At 42.0% G+C, this 19,198-nt stretch overlaps 1 protein-coding gene across 1 annotated transcript in view; it reads left to right on the plus strand.

The window, feature by feature from the left end:
- RNF24 (ring finger protein 24) overlaps nucleotides 1-18,591 on the plus strand; it is a 112,162-nt gene extending 93,571 nt beyond the window's left edge. The window contains exons 5-6 of the mRNA XM_010836469.1: nucleotides 11,837-11,916; nucleotides 12,692-18,591. Coding sequence (XP_010834771.1) covers nucleotides 11,837-11,916; nucleotides 12,692-12,830 — 219 coding nt within the window. The 3' untranslated portion in view covers nucleotides 12,831-18,591. The remainder of the gene's footprint in view (nucleotides 1-11,836; nucleotides 11,917-12,691) is intronic.
- The last annotated feature ends 607 nt before the right edge of the window (nucleotides 18,592-19,198 follow it).

Below are 19,198 nucleotides of genomic sequence, written 5' to 3' on the forward strand. Positions count from 1 at the left end.
TCTGAGTGAACTCCAGGACAGGTGATGGACAGGGAGGCCTGGCGTGCTGCGATTCATGGGGTCGCAAAGAGTCGGACACAACTGAGTGACTGAACTGAACTGAACTGAATATTCATATCTGAATTAGAAGTGTATTCTGAAAAATCATCTTCTGATGCACTAGTATATATGTTGCACAGACAAGAGAGAAAGTATCTGCATAAAATTTACCGGAAAATTCTTATTTACTCAAAATTTCACAATGTGTCATTTTTGAAAATTTTACAGTAATAAACTTGCATTTATAACATACACAAAGTTGGAAGAAAAATCCAACAGAGCAAAATGTGAATGATCATGACAATCATAAGTTGTATAATGACGCCTTGATCAATTTTAAACTCTTAACAACTTCACATGGTAATGTTAATTGTATCACTCTCAAAAAATATATTAATACGTCTCTGGTCAATAATGTTCAGGTAACAAACGATGAATTAATATATCTCTAGTCAACAATGTGTTAAGGACCTTTCTGCCTTTTATCATGCAAAACAAATGGCCTCAAGTATCTATGCAGTGACCAATCAGTAAATGTATGACCTAGCCCAGTTTCTAACAGGGCTGATAGGATCTATTCTTTGACTTTGAAAAATGAAGAGTCATTTCCTGTCTCATTCTGTAAGGCCAGTATCATCTTGATATCCGGACCAGTCAGTGATATCATAAAAAAGAAAAAACTCCAAATCAATATCACTTATCAATATAGTTGTAAAAATCTTCAACAAACACTAGCAAACCAAAATCAGCAGCATATAAAAAGGATTATAATTTGTCCCAGGAATACAGAGTTGGTTGAACAAAGGAAAATCAGTCAATGTAATACACCCAGTTGATAGAATAAAGGGGTAGGGAGAACACATGACCACCTGAATAGATGTAGAAAAAGCATTTGACAAAATTCAACATTCTTTTATGATAAAAATACTCAATAAACTAGAAGCAGAAGGGAACTTCTGCAACTTGATCAAGGTTTCTATGAAAAACCCACAACTAACATCATACTTATTGAAAGACTAGAAGCTTTTCTTCCTAAGAGGAAATTAGACAAGGATGCCTACTCTAATTGCTTTTATTTAACATTGTACTGGAGGGGTCAAGCCAGAGCAGTTGAGCAGGAAAAAGTAGTAAAAGGCATCCAGATTGCAAACTAAGAAGTAAAACTGTATTTGTAGATATGATTTTGTAGCCACAGGAACCCCAAAAGAATCCACCAAAAATCAAGAGATAAATGAGTTCAGAAATTTTTCAGAATAAAGATCAATATACAAGATCAGCTTTGTAGTGGCAATGAACAATCTGAATGAAATGAAGAAAACAATTCCAATTACAATGGCACCAAAAAGGGTAAGATTCCTGGGAATAAATTTGACAAAAGAAAGATGCTCAGACTTGTACACTGAAAACTATAAAACATCACTGAAAGACATTAAAGAAGACATAAATGAATGGAAAGACATCCTGTATTCATGATTTGGAAGACCTACTGTTTTGGGTTTGTTTGTTTTTTTCTGTGCTTGATGTCTGCTGCAGGTTTTTTCTAGCTGTGGCTACTCTCTGGTTACAGTGCACAGGCATCTAATTGCAATGGATTCCCTTGTGGCAGAGCACGGGCTCCAGGGTGCTCAAATTGTGGTGCACAGGCTTAGTTGCCCTGTGGTATGTGGAGTCTTCTCAGACCAGGGATCAAACCTGTGTCCATTGGCAAGTGGATTCTTAACCACTGGATCACCAGGGAAGTCCTTACTATTATTAAATACAGCAGTATTCCCCCAAAATATTTACAAAATCAGCACAACTCCTATCAAAACTACAGCTGCCCTTTTTTTATAGAAATAAACAAGCAGAACTTAAAATTCACATGGAACTATAACAGTCCCAAATGGCCAAATACAATCTCAAAAAGGAAGAGAACTGGAGGATTCACACTTCCCAATATCAGAACTTACCACAAAGCTACAGTATTTAAGACAGTGTGATACAAGCACATGGATAGACATAAAAATCAATGGAATAGAATTGAGAGTTCAGAAATAAACCAATACATTTATGGTCAATTGATTTTCAACAAGGATGCCAAGACATTCAATAGGAAAAGAACCATCTATTCAACAAATGGTGCTGTAGATTGGTTCAAGGTGGTGGAGCAGAAGGACATGTGCTCATCTCCTCCTGCAAGAGCAGAATCACAACTAGCTGTTGAACAGCCATCTACAGGAGGATGCAGGAACCCACCAAAAATAGATACCCCATGTCCAAAGACAAAGGAGAAGCTGCAACAAGATGGTAAGGAGAGCTGCAGTCACCATAAAATCAAATCCCATACTCGTGGGGTGAGTGACTCACAAACTGGAGGACAGTAATACCAAAGAAGTTCTCCTACTGTTATAAAGGTTCTGAGACCCATGCCAGGCTTCCCAGCCTGGGTATCTGGCAAAGGGACTAGGAATCCTCATAGAAACTGACCTTGAAGGCCAGTGGAATTTGACTATAGAACTTCCACAAAACTGGGGGAAACAGAGACTCCACTCTTGAAGGGTACAAACAAAATCTTGTGTGTGCCAAGACCCAGGGGAAAGGAACGGTCACCTCACAGAAGACTACCTGCTTAGTGCTGGAGGATGTCCTGTGGGTTGGCCATGGCTCACTGCAGGGATGGGGGCACTGGCAGCTGCAGTCCAAGGAGGTGCCCCTTGGCACATGAGCCCTCTTGGAGTTCACCATTAACCCTAGCTTATAGACTCCAGGACTGGGTCACCTCAGTCCAAAAAACTGCCAGGGAGGGAGTGCAGCCTCACCCATCAGCAGACAATCAGATTAAAGTTTTACTGAGCACAGCCCTGCCCACCAGAACAAGACCCAGTTTTTCCCACCTCTCCTCCCTCCCATCAGGAAGCCTATACAAGCCTCTTAACTTCATCCACCAGATGACAGACAGAATAAGGAAAGACTACAATCCCATAGCCACCAAAACGAAAACCACATCACAGAAAGTTAATCAAAATGAAAAGGCAGAGATTATGTCCCAGATGAAGGGACAAGATAAAAGCCCAGAAAAAAACAACTAAATGAAATGGAGGTAGGCAATCTTCTAGAAAAAGAATTCAGAATGATAGTTAGACAATCCACAATCTCAGAAAAAGAATGGAAAAGATCCAAGAAATGTTTACCAAAGACCTACAAGAACTACAGAATAAACAGAGATGAACAATACACTAGAAGGATCAACAGAATAACTGAGCAGAAGAATGGATAAGTGACCTGGAAGACTGAATGGTGGAAATCACAGCCACAAAGCAGAACATAGAGAAAAAAAAATGAAGACAGCCTAAGAGACCTCTGGGACAACATTAAATGCACCAGTGTTAGCATTATAGAAGTCCCAGAAGGAGAAGACAGAGAAGACTCAAGAAAATATTTGAAGAGCTAATAGCTGAAAACTTCCCTAACATGGAAAAGGAAATAGTCAACCAAGTGCAGGAAGCACAGAGAGTCCCAGGAAGGATAAACCCAAGGAGGAACACACTGAGACACACAGTAATCAAACTGACAAAAATTAAAGACAAAATATTAAAAGCAACAAGGGAAAAACAACAAATAGCATACAAGAGAACTCACATGAGGCTATCCGCTGGTTTCTCAACAGAAACTCTGTGCCAGAAGGGAAGGGCACAGTGTGTTTAAAGTGATGAGAGGGAGGAGCCTACAACCAAGAAGACTCATTCAGATTTGATGGAGAAATCAGAAGCTTAACAGACAAGTGAAAGTTAAGAGAACTCAGCACCATCAAACCAGCTTTTCAACTAATGCTAAAGGAACTTCTCTAGGCAAGAAACACAAGAAAAGGAAAAGACCTACAAAAAACAAAACAGTTAAGAAAATGGTAATAGGATCATACATATTGATAATGACCTTAACTGTAAATGGATTAAACGTGCCAACCACAGAACATAGACTTGCTGGATGGATTAAAACATATGCATGTCATAAGCACTTCCAGTTACCACATCACTCTACTTAATCCCCTAAATTGTATGTAATTATTTTATATTGTTAGGTTAGTCATGTTTCCATTATGGCCTGCAACTGTAATTATCTTTTATTTTTGTTTGGATATTGATTGTGAAAACTAATAAACATCTTTTACTGTTGTGATTATGTAACTGTTGTTCACTTAGTACCATTAAATCATGATTGGTCAAAATAAATAATAGAACTCTGTATCACCAAAATTACCATATAATAGAAAAACCTGTAATCACTTTTTAAAATCCAGATGCATATTACTTGGAATTTTTTGAAAAATACAAATACCCAGGTATTGTTTTTTTCTCCAAAGCTCTGGATGTGACTCCAGTGAATAGCTATCTTTAAAAACAACTGGATTATATGATGATCTTTTACTTTTATCTAGTTTGTTTCATTTCTCTATTTCATATTCAGTATTGCCATTTCATTTAGTTTATGTTTTCCAATTTCTCCTCTGTTCTTTCTTAATATCTAGTATAGTAAGAAAGCTTTTGTGTGTATGTGTATATATATATATATATATACACACACAGTATATATAATACATACATTTTAAGAAACTTAGGATCCTGTTTTGTTTTTTTTTTTTAGGATCCTATTTTTGCCTAGCTAAAAATTTTATGACATTTTGGTTTCACTTGTTTGACTAAGTATGAGTAGAATGCTAGATTTCTAATTTATATTCACTCAAAACTTTGATATAGTTCCACTTAGTATTACTGCTAAAAGTCTAGAAAGCTTATTATCTTCGTGATTTTTTTTTTAATGTGAATGAGGCTTGAAACTTCTAATCCAATTCTGAGAATATAAAAAAATACTATGTTGTAAAAAAAAACAACAAGAAACTAACATGTGATACAGTATTATTAACTACAGATTTTGTTCAGATTTCACCAAATTTTACGCTCATGTCCATTATCTGTTTTCATACCTTATTTAAAATTCCACATTATATTTAGTTGCATTGAGCAGCTTCAGCTTCATGCAACAAATTCTGATAAATTCTTTTCATTTTTATTCTACTACAAATATTTTTCTAATTTTCCTTGTTATGGCTTCTTAGATACACCCATCATTTAAAAGTGGACATTTACTTTCCGAATAACATGGGATTTTGTTTAAAGTATTTTTAATATTAATTTCTCATTTTGATACTAATTTCTCATTTAAATGTTTTCTTCTCTGCAATCGCCCTCTGTTTTTTTTAGTCTTTTAACTTCATTGAAGCTTTCAATGGCTAAGTCAAAGGTCTCTCTTGGTAAATGTCACATTGCACTTGAAAATATGTGGGTTATTTTCGAGTACCTTTTGATTTTGATTTCTAACATAATTCTACAGTGATAAGAGAACAGACTGTATGATTTCAATACCTTTAGACCATGAAACTTTTGCACCTTGTTATGTGTCTCTGGATATGTTCCAGTGTCTCCTAGTTTATAGTCTATGGGAACTGGAATAGAATTTGTATCCTGTTGTGTGAAAATTATATAAATCTTAATCATGTTGAATTGGTTCATAAGGCTTTTCAGGTCTACTACATCCTTCTACTTTTCTGTCTTTTCATTCTATTAATTTTTTAGTGTTTGATATTGAAACTCCAATTAAAATCTTAATTTGTCTACTTAAAAAGTAATTATAATATATAGTAGAACTATATGTAACTTTGTGTTTTCCAAGTCTCCTGTAAATGTGTTGCCTTACTCCCATAATTTGAAAAAGTGGGGAGAACAAATGGTCCTGGGATAACTAGATACCCACACACAAAAGAATGAAATTGGTCATCATATATAACTCTGTGCTCAACTTGCTAATATTTACTCATGTGCAGAGTATTTTTCTTTCCTTGGAAATGAAAATAAGTCAAAGGATGTTGACTGGATTATATTGATTTGATTATATTATTCTTACTACAGTCAAATAAAAGTTTTTAAAATAATAACTTAGAAGTCATATTGGGGGTTTTAACTATAAAAGTTTTTGCAAAAGAAAAAAAAGAATGAAACTGGAGCCCTCCTTCACAGCATACACAAAATAACTCAAAAATGAATCAAAGACCTAAATGTAACAACTAAAATAACCAAACTCTTAGAAGTAAACATAAATATCTATCTTCATGGCTTTGGATTAGACAGTGGTTTCTTAGGTATGACACCTAAAGCACAAGCAGTCAAAGAAAAACCTAGATAAATTGAACTTCATCAAAACTTAAAACTTTTGTGCTTCAAAGAACATTATCAAGAAAGTAAAGAGACAAATCACAGGAAGGAAATATTTGCAAATCTTTTATCTGAAAAGTTTGGTATTTAGCATATATAAATAACTTCTACAACTCAATAATAAAAAGCCTACAAAATAAAAAGATCTGGGACTTTCCTGGTGGTTCAGTGGTTAAGAATATAAGTGCTACTGAGGTTCAAGAGGGAGGGGATATATGTACACCTATGGCTGATTCATGTTGACGAATGGCACAAACCAGCACAGCATTGTAAAGCAATTATCCTCTGATTAAACATTTTTTTTAATATTAAAAAAAAAAAGAATCCACCTGCCAATGCAGAGGATGTGGGTTCAATCCCTGGTTCCAGGACGATTCCACATGCTGCAGGGCAACTAAGCCCATGTACCGCAACTACAGGAGCCTGTGCTTTCTAGGGCCCATGTGCTGCCGCTACTGAAGCTCACACGCCTAAAGCCTGTGCTTTGCAACATGAGAAGCCAGCACAATGAGAAGCCTATGCATCCCAACAAAGAGTAGCTCCCACTTGCCATACCTAGGAAAAGCCTATGTTCAGCAACAAAAACCCAGCACAGCCATTCATTTACTCATTAATTAAAAATTAAAAAGATTTGCAAACACTTTATCCCAGTATTTTTATCCTAACAGATCTTTCGTAGAACAAAAGTTTTTAAATTTGATGAAGTCCACTTTACCATTTTTTTTTTGGTTGCTTTAGAGATCCTATCATATTTCTGGTGCCTCTGGATGTCCAGTTGCTCCAACACCGTTTGCCGAAAGGCCATCCTTCTGCCATAGAAAACTCTTTTGAACCCTTGTCAAAATCAGCTGGCTATCTGATAAAGGATTTGTGTCTAGAATATATAAAAAACTCATACAACTCAAAAAGAAAAAGAAAAATTACCCAACTAAAAAATTGCCAAGAATCTGAAAAGACATTTCTCCAAAGAAGGTGTATGAATGGTCAATAAACACATCGTTAGTCATTAGGGCAATCCAGTTCAAACATAAAGTATCTCTTCATACCATCTAGACTGTATATAAATCAACAAGATATAATAACCTGAAGATACAGAGAGATTGGGGCCCTAATACACTGCTGATGGGAATGTGAAATGGTTTGACCACTTTGGAGAACAGTTTAGTAGTTCCTCAAAAACTTAAACACAGAGTTACCGTATGACCCAGCAATTCTACTCCTAACTGAAAACTCCAAGAGAACTGAAAACTCTAACAGATGCTTGTACACTAATGTTTCGAGCAATATTCACAATACCCAAAAGGTAGAAACAACCCAGGTTGCTGTCAACAGATGACTGGATAAACAAAGGTGGTATATTCAATATAACAGAATACCATTTTGCCGTTAAAATGAGGTGTTGATTCATGCTGCAATATAGATGACCCATGAAGGTATCATTCTAAGTGAAAGGAGGTAGACACAACAGACCACATGTTGTATGACGCCATTTCGTGATTCCAGTCCATTTTGAAATGACCAGAATAAACAAATACCTTAAGCCAGGAAATTAATCAGTGGTTACCAGGGGGAAAGGCAGAATGGATAGTGACTGCTTATGTGTTGTTGTTCAGTTGCTAAGTAATGTTCAACTCTTTGCGACCCCATGAACTGAATGCAGCACACCAGGCTTCCCTGTCCTTCACTATCTCCTGGAGTTTGCTCAAACTCATGTCCATTAAGTTGGTGATGCTATCCAACTATCTCATTCTCTGTTGCCCCATTCTCCTCATGCTCTCAATCCTTCCCAGCACCAGGGTCTTTTGCAGTGAGTAGGCTGTTCACATCAGGTGGCCAAAAGTATTGGAGTTTCAGCTACATTATCAGTCCTTCCAATGAATATTCAGGGTTGATTTCCTTGAGGATTGACTGGTTTGATCTCCTTGCAGTCTGAGGGAATCTCAAGAGTCTTCTCCAGCACCACAATTTGAAAGCATCAATTCTTTGGTGCTCAACCTTCTCTGTGGTCTAACTCTCACATCTGTACATGACTACTGGAAAAACCATAACTTTGACTAGACGGACCTTTGTCGGCAAAGTGATGTCTCTGCTTTTGAATATGCTGTCTAGGTTTGTCATAGCTTTCCTTCCAAGGAGCAAGCATCTTTTAATTTCAGAGCTGCAGTCACCATCTGCAGTGACTTTGGAGCCCCCAAAAATAAAGCCTCTCACTATTTACATTTTTTTCCTATCTATTTGCTATGAAGTGATGGGACCGGATGACATGATCTTATTTTTTGAATGTTGAATTTTAAGCCAGCTTTTTCACTCTCCTCTTTCACCGTCATCAGGAGGCTCTTTAGTTCCTCTTCACTTTCTGCCTTTGGAGTGGCATCATCTGTATATCTGAGATTGTTGATATTTCTCCCGGTAATCTTGACTCCAGCTTATAAGTCATCCAACCCAGCATTTCACATGATGTACTCTGCATATAAGTTAAATAAGTGAGGTGACAATACACAGTCTTGATGTACTCCTTTCCCAATTTTGAAACAGTCTGTTGTTCCATGTCTGGTTCTAAATGTTGCTTCTTGAGCTGCATACAAGTTTCTCAGGAGACAGGGATGGTGGTCTGGTATTCCCATCTCTTAAAGAAATTTCCACAGTTTGTTGTGATCTGCACAGTCAAAAGCTTTAGAATAGTCAATGAAACAGGAGTAGATGTTTTTCTGGAATTCCCTTGCTTTCTCTGTGACCCAGCAAATGTTGGCAATTTGATCTGTGGTTCATCTGCCTTTTCTAAATCCAGCTGATACATCTGGAAGTTTTTAGTTCATGTACTGCTGAAGCCTCGCTTGAAGGATTTTGAGCATAACATTGCTAGCATGTATGAGTGTGTTAGTCGCTCAGTTGTGTCCAACTCTTTGTGACTCCATGAACTGTAGTCCCAAGTTCCTCTGTCCATGGAGATCTCCAGGCAAGAATACTGGAGTGGGTAGCCATTTCCTTCTCCAGGGGATCTTCCCGACCCAGGTATCCTGCAATGCAGGAAGATTCTTTACCATCTGAGCCACCAGCTAGCATGTGAAATGAGCACAATTGTATAGTAATTTGAACATTCTTTGGCATTGCCCTTCTTTGGGATTGGAATGAAAACTGACCTTTTCCAGTCCTGTGGCCACTGCTGAGTTTTCCAAATTTGCTGACATAGAAATTAGATAGTGGTGATGGTTGCACAACTCTGTGAATATATTAAAAAAAAAAAAAAAAAAAAAAAAAAACTACTGAATTGCTTCCCTGGTAGCACAGACAGTAAAGAATCTTCCTGCAATGCAGGAGACCCAGGTTCAATCCCTGTGTCAGGAAGATCCCCTAAGGAGGAACTGGCAGCCCACTCCAGTATCTTGCCTGGAGAAGACCACGGACAGAGGAGCCTTATGGGCTACAGTCCATGGGGTTGCAAAGAGTCAGACACGACTGAAGTGACTTAGCATGCACTGAACTGTATGCTTTACAGGGTGAATATTATGGTGTATGAATTATATCTCCATTTTAAAAGACGGAGTGAAAAAAAACAGTCTCATTGAAATACTGCAGAATAAAGCTCATTTGCAAAGTACAATCTGTAAATTTGTAAAATTAGTTGGACCCTTGAGGGAACTGCTAAGTAGTCAGATCTAAGCTTTTTTCATCATGACTGCCCTTGGCTTCTGGTCACCTTTAGCACTTAACATGTCAGAGTTTATCTTGTTCTTTTTTTTCAGGTGACTATGGTTTTAGAATTTTTTTAAAAGAACATAATAGCCATTAATAGTAACTCCATTTGAAAAAGCTACAAATCTAATTTTGGATTCTGGGAAAATAACCAAATAAAAATGAATGACTCATCCAACGTCTTGCCCTTTGGTAGGATCAGCACTGAATCTCTACAGGGCAGAGCCAGCAGTCCTCAATTTTTTTTTTTCCAGAAGGTTATGCCAGGAAGAAAGCTGGATGTTAAGGCCAGAGGACCTGTTCACACAGTGTAGGAGGTGGGAACATCATTCCCCCTTTACAGATGCGAAGCTGAAGCCCAAAAGATCATCCCAAGACCAAAACTGCTAGTTTCTCATCTTTACTCACAGGTTGTTCTTAACCTTCCTCCAGAAAACAAAAATGGGCTTGAAAATAGTGTTCCCATCACTCAATTTAAGTATGAATAAAAACTGGTATTGGTAGAATGCCTTCCTACCTCCTCAGGCCTGCCCCCAGCCTGAGCTGATGACATGATGACAGTCTCAGGTGGAGGGAGAGGCACATAATGTCCTTACCCTGCAGATGAAGGAACAGAGCTTGAGGGGCATCATGATGGCAGAAGTCACACAGCTTGGGTGTCCCAGCCGAGGCCAGCCATCTGTCCTGCTCTCCTCCCTCCTCTCATGCTGTCTCAGCAGTAATCCAAGCTGATAAGGCACTTATCCATTCTCCTCCTCCTGTGAAGATCTTGACTGCTGTATACACAAGGCCCTGAGAGTTCTGTGAGGGGTGATGGAAGACCAACATTCACAGCACTGGCCACAGGGCACAAAGAGCCACGTGTCCTGTCACAAAACCTGAGAATATTGGATTACATATTATAGGTTAAGAAATGGGTGACAGGGAGGCTGGTCAGCAGTCTGGACAAGAAATGGTGATGGCTTAACCAGGATCCCTGGAGATGGACAGGGAAGCAAGCAGGGAGGAGTTCAAGCTTTGGGCAAATGAAAGTGTTTACAGACCTGGATCCTCAGCCAGGCCTGGCACTCACCAACTGCATTGCCTCCAGGCAACATGGTTACTGCTCTGAGTTTCTGTTTCCCCATCTGTAAATTGAGTAAATGGGAAGATACTTGGTGTCCCTTGGCCCTGGTAAGTGCTCAAGAAGTAGTGGTTGGAACCCAGCATCTGGGTTTGAATAAGGCTTCTTTCCAAGCAGTTGAGGCTAGCCACCTATCAGAGCAATCCTGGCCCCATCTGCACATTTTCCCAAGTTTAAATTCAGTGACTCTTGAATCAGTTTTTATATGACAAAGACAGACACTGACAGGACAGTGTCAGAGTGAGGGACCCCAGGAACTACGAGAAGCGTATTACCGAAGGCTGTGCTATGGTTTACAGATTCCACATTATGAAGAGCAGAAAAAGGAGAGCCCCAGCACCTGCCTCAGGATCCGAGCAGTCCTTTCAGGGGCTCTACTACTGAGTAGGTAGAGCATTTCCTACAAAAAGTCAGCTCCTTGGCACAGCACAAAAAATTATGTTCAGTCTATCTAATAAGAAAAAACCTAAGTCAGACTCTTCTGATAGACTGAAGTAAAGGAACCTGCCTCTTGCTTTCTGTCTTCTCCCATCTGCCCTCAAATTTTGAGATATGTGCAGGAAGAGCAGGAGACTCTTCTTCAGAAGACCTTGCCCATTTGATCCTGTTTCTTTCACTCAGACCTGTGGGATACTGAAGTCCCTTCAAATGGCTGGGCCTCAGGGGCCTGCACTTTACATTGGCCTGGGGAATGACTTAGCAGATACTTTGCCTCATTTGCAAATCTGTCTTTCAGCTCTGTGCAGTGTGTCTAGAAGACTTCAAGCCTCGAGATGAGTTGGGGATTTGTCCATGTAAGCATGCCTTCCACAGAAAGTGAGTATTGGCGTGGGATTATTTAAGAGGACCTGAGTTTGAGGCACATTGACCAACTCACCCATGGGCTTGGGGCAGTGCCAGACAAGCTTGATGACTTCATGACTGGTTTATAATGTAGAAAGCTGAAAGCACCCTACTGAGTTGCATTTGTATTTATGTGTGTGTATGTGTGTAAGAGAGAAGAGACAGACAGACAGACATTAGGAGGGATCAAGGTAATGGAAATGTGACTACCAAGGCAGGACTTGAGGCAGAGTCAGACAAGCCCATACCTCCTTGGAGACCCAGGCTATAAAAAGATATTTTACTGGAACTTTTCAATAAGAATTTCCTTTCCTAAAAGTTTAATCAAAACCATAATTATTTTAAATCAGAATAAATAAGTCAGTGTAAGTAGCAGTGTAGGACCATCTCTTCCCCTTTCCTACAGACATGCTTAAGACTCCCCCCTCTCTTACAATTTTATGTTTTGTATGCGTACTAGAACACTTTACTCCCCTCCTTCCCACCACCCTCCTCAGTGTACTTCATTCTTTAAGAAGTCATGGACTGAGGATGTATGCTGACTGTAGCTTCTTGGAAAACTGGAGTCTCTGGTTCCTCCAGAGAATGAAATGCATTCTCCACCCAGTGGTAGGGCCCTTCGGGACCTGGCTGTTGACTCTGCTCCCCAGATCTGGGTTTCCAAAATGTTCAGCATGTGAGGTGTGTGGGCAGGTGGTGCCACAGACACGGACTGACATCTTGCCTCTTGTGGTGTCTCATTCTGCAGGTGCCTTATCAAATGGCTGGAAGTTCGCAAAGTATGTCCACTGTGCAACATGCCAGTTCTGCAGCTGGCCCAGTTGCACAGTAAGCAGGACCGTGGACCCCTACAGGGACCCCTCCCCGGGGCGGAGAACATTGTATAGCTCACCACAAGGATCAAACTGTTGCAGGATCTGGGAGGAGCAGAGCTGGGAGGAACACAAGTGGTCTCTGTGTTGGCTGCTCTACCTAGGGCACCAGCTGCTGCTCCCTTTGTCTCATGAAGAACTCTCGGGTCAGCTAGGCTGGGAACCCAGACTTCTGGGTCTTGTGACAACCAAAGTACTCTGACACTACCCCGTGCCAAGAGGAATGGATGAGCCCGCAATTTGGTTCAAGAAACCTCATGAGGATCTCTTGCTAACTCCATTACATTCTGTCTCCCAGACACTCATCTCCACGCCAGGATGAATCTTTATCAACCAGAAGGGAAGATAAACCCAAGTGTTTCAGAAAGGAACTGAAGGCAGGTCTTTAAAGCCCCTACCCTCCCCCCCACACACACACCCTGGGGACACACGAGCTTCTCTGCAGACCCTGCACACCTTTGCAGCAGCAAACCCTCCCAGCAGCCTCTAAGCCAAGTGAAAACAGCGGTTACCTCAGCCCAGGCACAGCCGGCTGCAGTGCCAGAGGCAGTGTCAACAAGGCCACTCACATTACGTTCCTTTGGTAAGGCCATCTTGGAAACCAGGGGCTTGGTTACAACAAAGCAGCAGTGGCTGCCACCACTGATTCTTCCTCAAGTCCACATTTGCTTATCCAATCATCTGAGCTAAAAACAGTACACATGCTTGGAAAGGTCTGGTCAAAAGCCATTTCCTCTTATTTCCCCTCCTACTCACCAGTGAGGCACAGCCAAGCCACCATCAGGAGCCCCAGCAGGGGGTGGGTCTCTGAGCCCATGCTGTCCCTGTATGACCCGAGCACCCCAGGGTGCTGCCCACATCCCCACATATACAACGTGGCTCCAGTGTAGCTGCTAGTCTTGGCCCACTGCCCCAGTAGGAAGCTGCTGTGAGCCCTTCCCATGGCTCCGGAAAGGAGCATCTCTCTGATAATGGCCAGTCCTCCTGGCCTTGCTGAGCTGGGGAGGCTGCTAACCCCTTGCCTCTCCTTGTCCTGCCCTCTGTTCTCTTCCCTCCCTTCCCTTCCCTGTCTGTCTCTCCTCAAGAGAAAATGCCTGTCGTTGACATTTTAACTATTTAAAGCATCGCAAATAAGATCCCAATGTAATTCTGAAGCCAGGGATGCACTTGCAATTGTAGTTTCAGGAAGCTCCTGCAGGGCTATTCATCGTTGGCCTGTGCCTCAGTATTCAGACAACTGAGTGTCGTTACAGGAGAAAAACGCATGCTGCTCTTTGGTTCTTTGTCCTACTTTTCATGTTCTTTGTCCTACTTTTCTAGAAATGACTGAGTCCAGCAGGATTCATGACTACTTTATAGGTTCACTATGTGAAGCAGCATTGGCTCAGACAGCAAGTTCTCTTCCACAGCCCTGCTCTCCACCTCCTTCCATTTTAGGGGTGGCCTCCTCAACAGCGCTGCCTCTGCTCCACCCGACAGGTGCGAATAGGGGCAGCTTCTCATGGGAAATGCAGCGTGTATGACACGGAGCGGGGGTGGAGGAAACTTTGCTACTCTGTTCAGGGAATGTCTCCAGGAATATTTTTGGAATCCAGCCTCTACTCTCTTAGGATGGGAGAGGGAACCTATCCTTGGCTCAGATGGCTGGGATCAGATGAAGAGGAAAATTCCCATTAGCCTAGAAAAGTGCTGGGCAGAATCCAGTTTGGAAAATTACAAATCCATTGGTCAGAATTGGCTGTACCCTATGTGACCTATTTGTGGTATGCCAACTGGACTGCTTCTTTAAACAGGGCAAGGGAAGTGTGGAATAGTTTTATATGAAAGCCTTATTAGCCTGTCTGGCGCCCATGCAAAGAGCTATTTGCACACTCGTACTTTCACCCTGTTTCTGCACTCACTGTAGCACAGTAGAGGTGAATGCTGGGAAGCACTCAGTTTCCAGTGACAGGTTTTCAGTGACCGATGTCAGAGGCAGGCTTGCTTCTGGACTTGCCTCATTAATAGCCAACACTCACCGTTTTCATGTAACAGCCTTGGGACAAATGTCACATCTTCGTTATAAAGTTCCAATAGGAAAAAGAATTTTTCCCTTCAGAGGAGGAATTCTTGTGTTCTGTGCTTGCAAATTATTTTCATCTCACAGCTTTCACAGGATTTCAGTGTATCAGTACCAAGGAGACAGACTCACGAAGTCCCTGTATTTGTAGTAATCTCAGCATTTGTGAACGTGCAGGGCTTTTAAAAACTCAGCTCTTCCACTAAGGTGGGGCTTGACACTGACGTGCTTGAGTGTTCACTCTGCTAGTAGTCAGCGTCCCTTTCCTGGCTTAGTGTCCTACTGTGTCACCTGGCCAGTGTCACTCATGAGTTCTTATGCCTCCAAACAACGCAACACAAATGTTTGCTCCCCACATCTAGGTCGTCCTCCAGGACTTAACTGGGCTGCACTGCTGTAACAGAGTGGCCAGGGTTTAATTTACATCTTCAATTCTGATTAAAATCAGTTTTATGTGAAGGACAAGGTCAAATCTCCATTATTAAGGAAGTTAAAGATTCCTTAATACTCTTTGATCAGGCTCAGTGAGACAGTGAGGCTGTGCTGTCCAGATCTATCTCCATGAGTTATTCACCTTTTGTTAATATGAGGACTCTGGTCTGCTTTGGGGCCGCTGGCAGGTGACGTGGTTTTATAACTTAGTCTTAACATGTCTTAAGCAGCTCAGAGTTGGGTGTGGCTTGTGTACCATGGGCTAGAGGAGCAGAACTTAGCCTCAACTCAACTCCACGGGTGGGTCAATCATTATCTAGTTGTTACTAGGGGTACAGCTGAATTCAGCTGGCTGCAGGAACAGGAAACAAAACCAGCCTGACCTGATTCCTGGCTGAGTAGGTACAGAGATTTGGTCAGGCCAAGAAAGTAATGGTCAGATAGGAGCAGGTGGCCCATGCAGAGTTCTGTGCTGAGGGATACTGAGGACCTCCCACCGTGGCTAAAGGCCCTGTTCTTAACAAAGATCCTTTCTTTCCACATCCCTATTCCAAAGCCTATCATCTTCTAGGCCTGATTCCACTCTAAGTTACTTAACAACTACAGTAACTGTTTCTGAGAGGTTTTCTGGGAAGTATGAAATGCACACGAGGAGACATCCCCAGAGTTCTGGACAGAAAAGCTGCTCAGGTTTTCAGCCACCCCCTTGCCACTCACTAGCCATGTGCCTTTCTACAAGTTAGCCTCTCAAAGCCTGTTTCCTTAGCTGCTCACCCAGGAGTGTGTACTAAGGGTGTCCCCACCAGCCCTTATGGGGACTACCATGTCTGGAGCCCAGCAGGCAGGCCTGGGGGGTCATAGGAGCTGGTGCTACTAAGTGACATCATCATGCTGGCCACATGGGACTCCCCTGTTGTCCTGACAGAAACCACAGCTGAAAGCCTCCTGAGATTTAGGGGCTCTCCACTGAGCCCCAGTTCACCTGGCTCCCTTCCCTTTCCCCTCCTGATCTGCCTCAGTCATTTCCATTTACCTTTGCCCACTGTGCTCAATGTGGTTTCGCTCAGTGCTGAATATTCCTTCTAAATTCTTTGAATAGGTAATCCCTTCACGTGGTTCACAAATCATAAAGTTAAGTCGTCCTTGCATTCCTGAACTCCAGTAAGCCAAGTTTCCCACCCCTTGAGTACACACTATTAGTTGGTTCCTTGTGAACCTTCCAGAGTTCGTTCATGCATATACAAGCAAGTACACACACACGTACATGTGTGTAGGTATGTGTGTATATGTATCTGACATGTAACCTGACAGTCAGCTATCCGTATCGGTGGTTCTGCATCTGTGGATTCAACCAACCTTGGACCGTGTAGAATGTATTTATTGAAAAAAATCCATGTGTAAGTAGACCTCAGTTCAAATCCATCTTGTTCAAGAATCAACTGTATGTGTATAATTTTTTATTTTTCCACTTATGTAATACCAGACAAGTACTACTCAAGAACCATTCCCAGTCATGGGAAGACCCATCCCAGAAGTCAGAATATCTGTAAAAGGTGAGCCAGAATTGGGGGATGTTTTTGTAATCACATTCCTTTTTAATAAGGCATATTTTCCACTGATTGCAGCATGATGAAATCTTCATTTCCTACACAAATCGAACTACAGTCCCTCCCTGACCCTAACCACAGATGCCCAAATAACAAGAGAGCACAACCGTTTTTTTTTTCCTTTCCCCCGACGTGGGATGTGGGATCTAGTTCCCCGACCAGGAATTGAACCCGGGCCCCTTGCACTGGGGAGAGCAAAGTCAGCGGCAGCACAGGCTGCAGGCCCACCCCAGCCCCCAATCCAGTTTCCAGCGAGGACTGACAGCCCAGCAGTGACATCTGGCTACAACTGCCATGGTTTCTTATGCAAACCCATGTTTCTGAGAGGTGGGACTTGGAGCAGCAGGCTGAGCAATTCGTTTTGTGGGGCAGATATCTCAAATGTTGCTAAGCAAATAGGTGGTCAGCTGCCGTATAGCTGAATGTTCAAGTTCGTGAACCTATTCCCTTTCCCTCCCAACTCTATGCACACACTAAAAAGCAAATGTTCCCACAGAACTTTCTCCTCGCCCAACATTTTTTCCAGTCAATGAGAAATTACCCCACCAATTTTTTTTAAGTTCATTCTTCCCTCTGCAGATCAGTTAAAGATTCTTCCTCCAGGCAGCCCTTGGGGGGAGGGGCAGGGACCTGTGCCTCTTATTCTTTACCCACCTCCCCTATCCTGCCACCCACAGCAGCAGCCCAGGGATTCACTGGATTAAAAGTGTAACTTAAGCCTGTGACCAGAAATTTGGAAAGGAACTATGTGTGAAACCACCCTTCTTCTATCGGTGAACCTCTTTCATTATTAGTATTTAGGAATTTGAGCAAAGGAGATGAATGTGTCTCAATTCTGATGAAATCTGCAGTTGCTAACTGGAAAATGCTGGGCCACGTTCCTTTAGTGTCTTAATGAAGGCTCCCGTGTGCCACAGAATGTGCTTCCATTTGATTGGAACATGAGGAGGAAAATAGAGGGGCTTATTCAGTAAATCTGTTATTGTTCCAGTTCAGCTTCAGAGCCTGAATTGTTATTGCAAGATGCAGAGTTTTATTCCACTTTTAGACCAAGCATCAGCACATGTGGCTTACCAACCCAGAAATCACTTCTGTGGCTATACAGTCAGGGGCTCCCTGCTCCAGAGACACATACCTACCAGCGTCAAAGGCCTTGGCTATACTTCGATGAAGCCCCTCGCAGTTCCCTGAGCTAGTACAAGCCTGGAAAATCTGCATCTCAGGCCAGGTGCACACCATCCCTCCATCCATCCTTCCCTCTCAGGCCCAGAACAGGAGAGTAAGATGGGGCTAGTGTTTCTTTCCTGATGATAGCTCAGTCTTCCAAGAAAGTGTTCCTGAACTGTCCTCTCTCGGTCTCTTGACAGATCTTTGCCAGAAAGAGGGGATATTAGTCTTGTAGTTTTAAGCCTACTGGGGTTTACTCACTAGATATTGTATAACTCCTTCAAAAAAAAGTTTATGAAACGCTGAGCCTCAGGTTTCATAGACATGTTTGTACACTATGAATTCTGCAGCAGAATATTTTTAAACATTTGCAGTTTTTTTATAAGCTATATATTTTTGTATATTTAATTGCTATTTTAAAACTTCAATGCATTTTGCTAATTACTCATTTAAAAAATAAAACATGCATGTAATTGACTTAAATGTAAATAAAAAGCAGATTTTAAAAATACTTTGTGCTAAGCACATACATACCCTTGGTCACCCACATCCCCTTTAAGCCCATGTGGCAAGAGCTGTAAAGTCAAGGTAAGTGCTTCTGAACAAATGGAACTGATCACCAGCAACAGGTGACTGAGAGAGCCGCCAGCCTGTCTCCTTGTGGTGTGGGGTGCCAGTCAGGGATAAGTAGTACAGCATCAGGCCACAGCAAGGGAGAAGGCAGAGAGGCCAAGGGCTCCCTGCCACCCTGGCCTCAGCACCGGAGATGTGGGGGGACACAGTCAAGCAGTCTCCCGAATGTGGACGCCAGTACTCAGGAGGGTTGCAGTGGTGGAACTAGCCCACACCTCACTCCTCTAGCTATATCCCAGGCCTGGAAATGCCAACTATTCTGTTGGAGGAGAAACAAAATCTCAGTCCAAAGCCATCCTGTGGCAGCTACTGTTTCTACTCACCAACCCTCACTCCCTAGGACCTCTGCACAGCTCAGCTTTGGCTCCACAGCTTCAGGGAAACTGCTCCCCTCACGGTCATCCATGACCTGCAACCAAATCTGTGCCAACTCTGAAACCTCCTCCTAGTGGAAGTGCCTGCAGGGTTCCTCTCTCCTCCAGTCT

Source organism: Bison bison, unplaced genomic scaffold (assembly GCF_000754665.1).
Source record: "Bison bison bison isolate TAMUID 2011002044 unplaced genomic scaffold, Bison_UMD1.0 scf7180017864063, whole genome shotgun sequence".
Classification (NCBI taxonomy): Eukaryota; Metazoa; Chordata; class Mammalia; order Artiodactyla; family Bovidae; genus Bison; species Bison bison.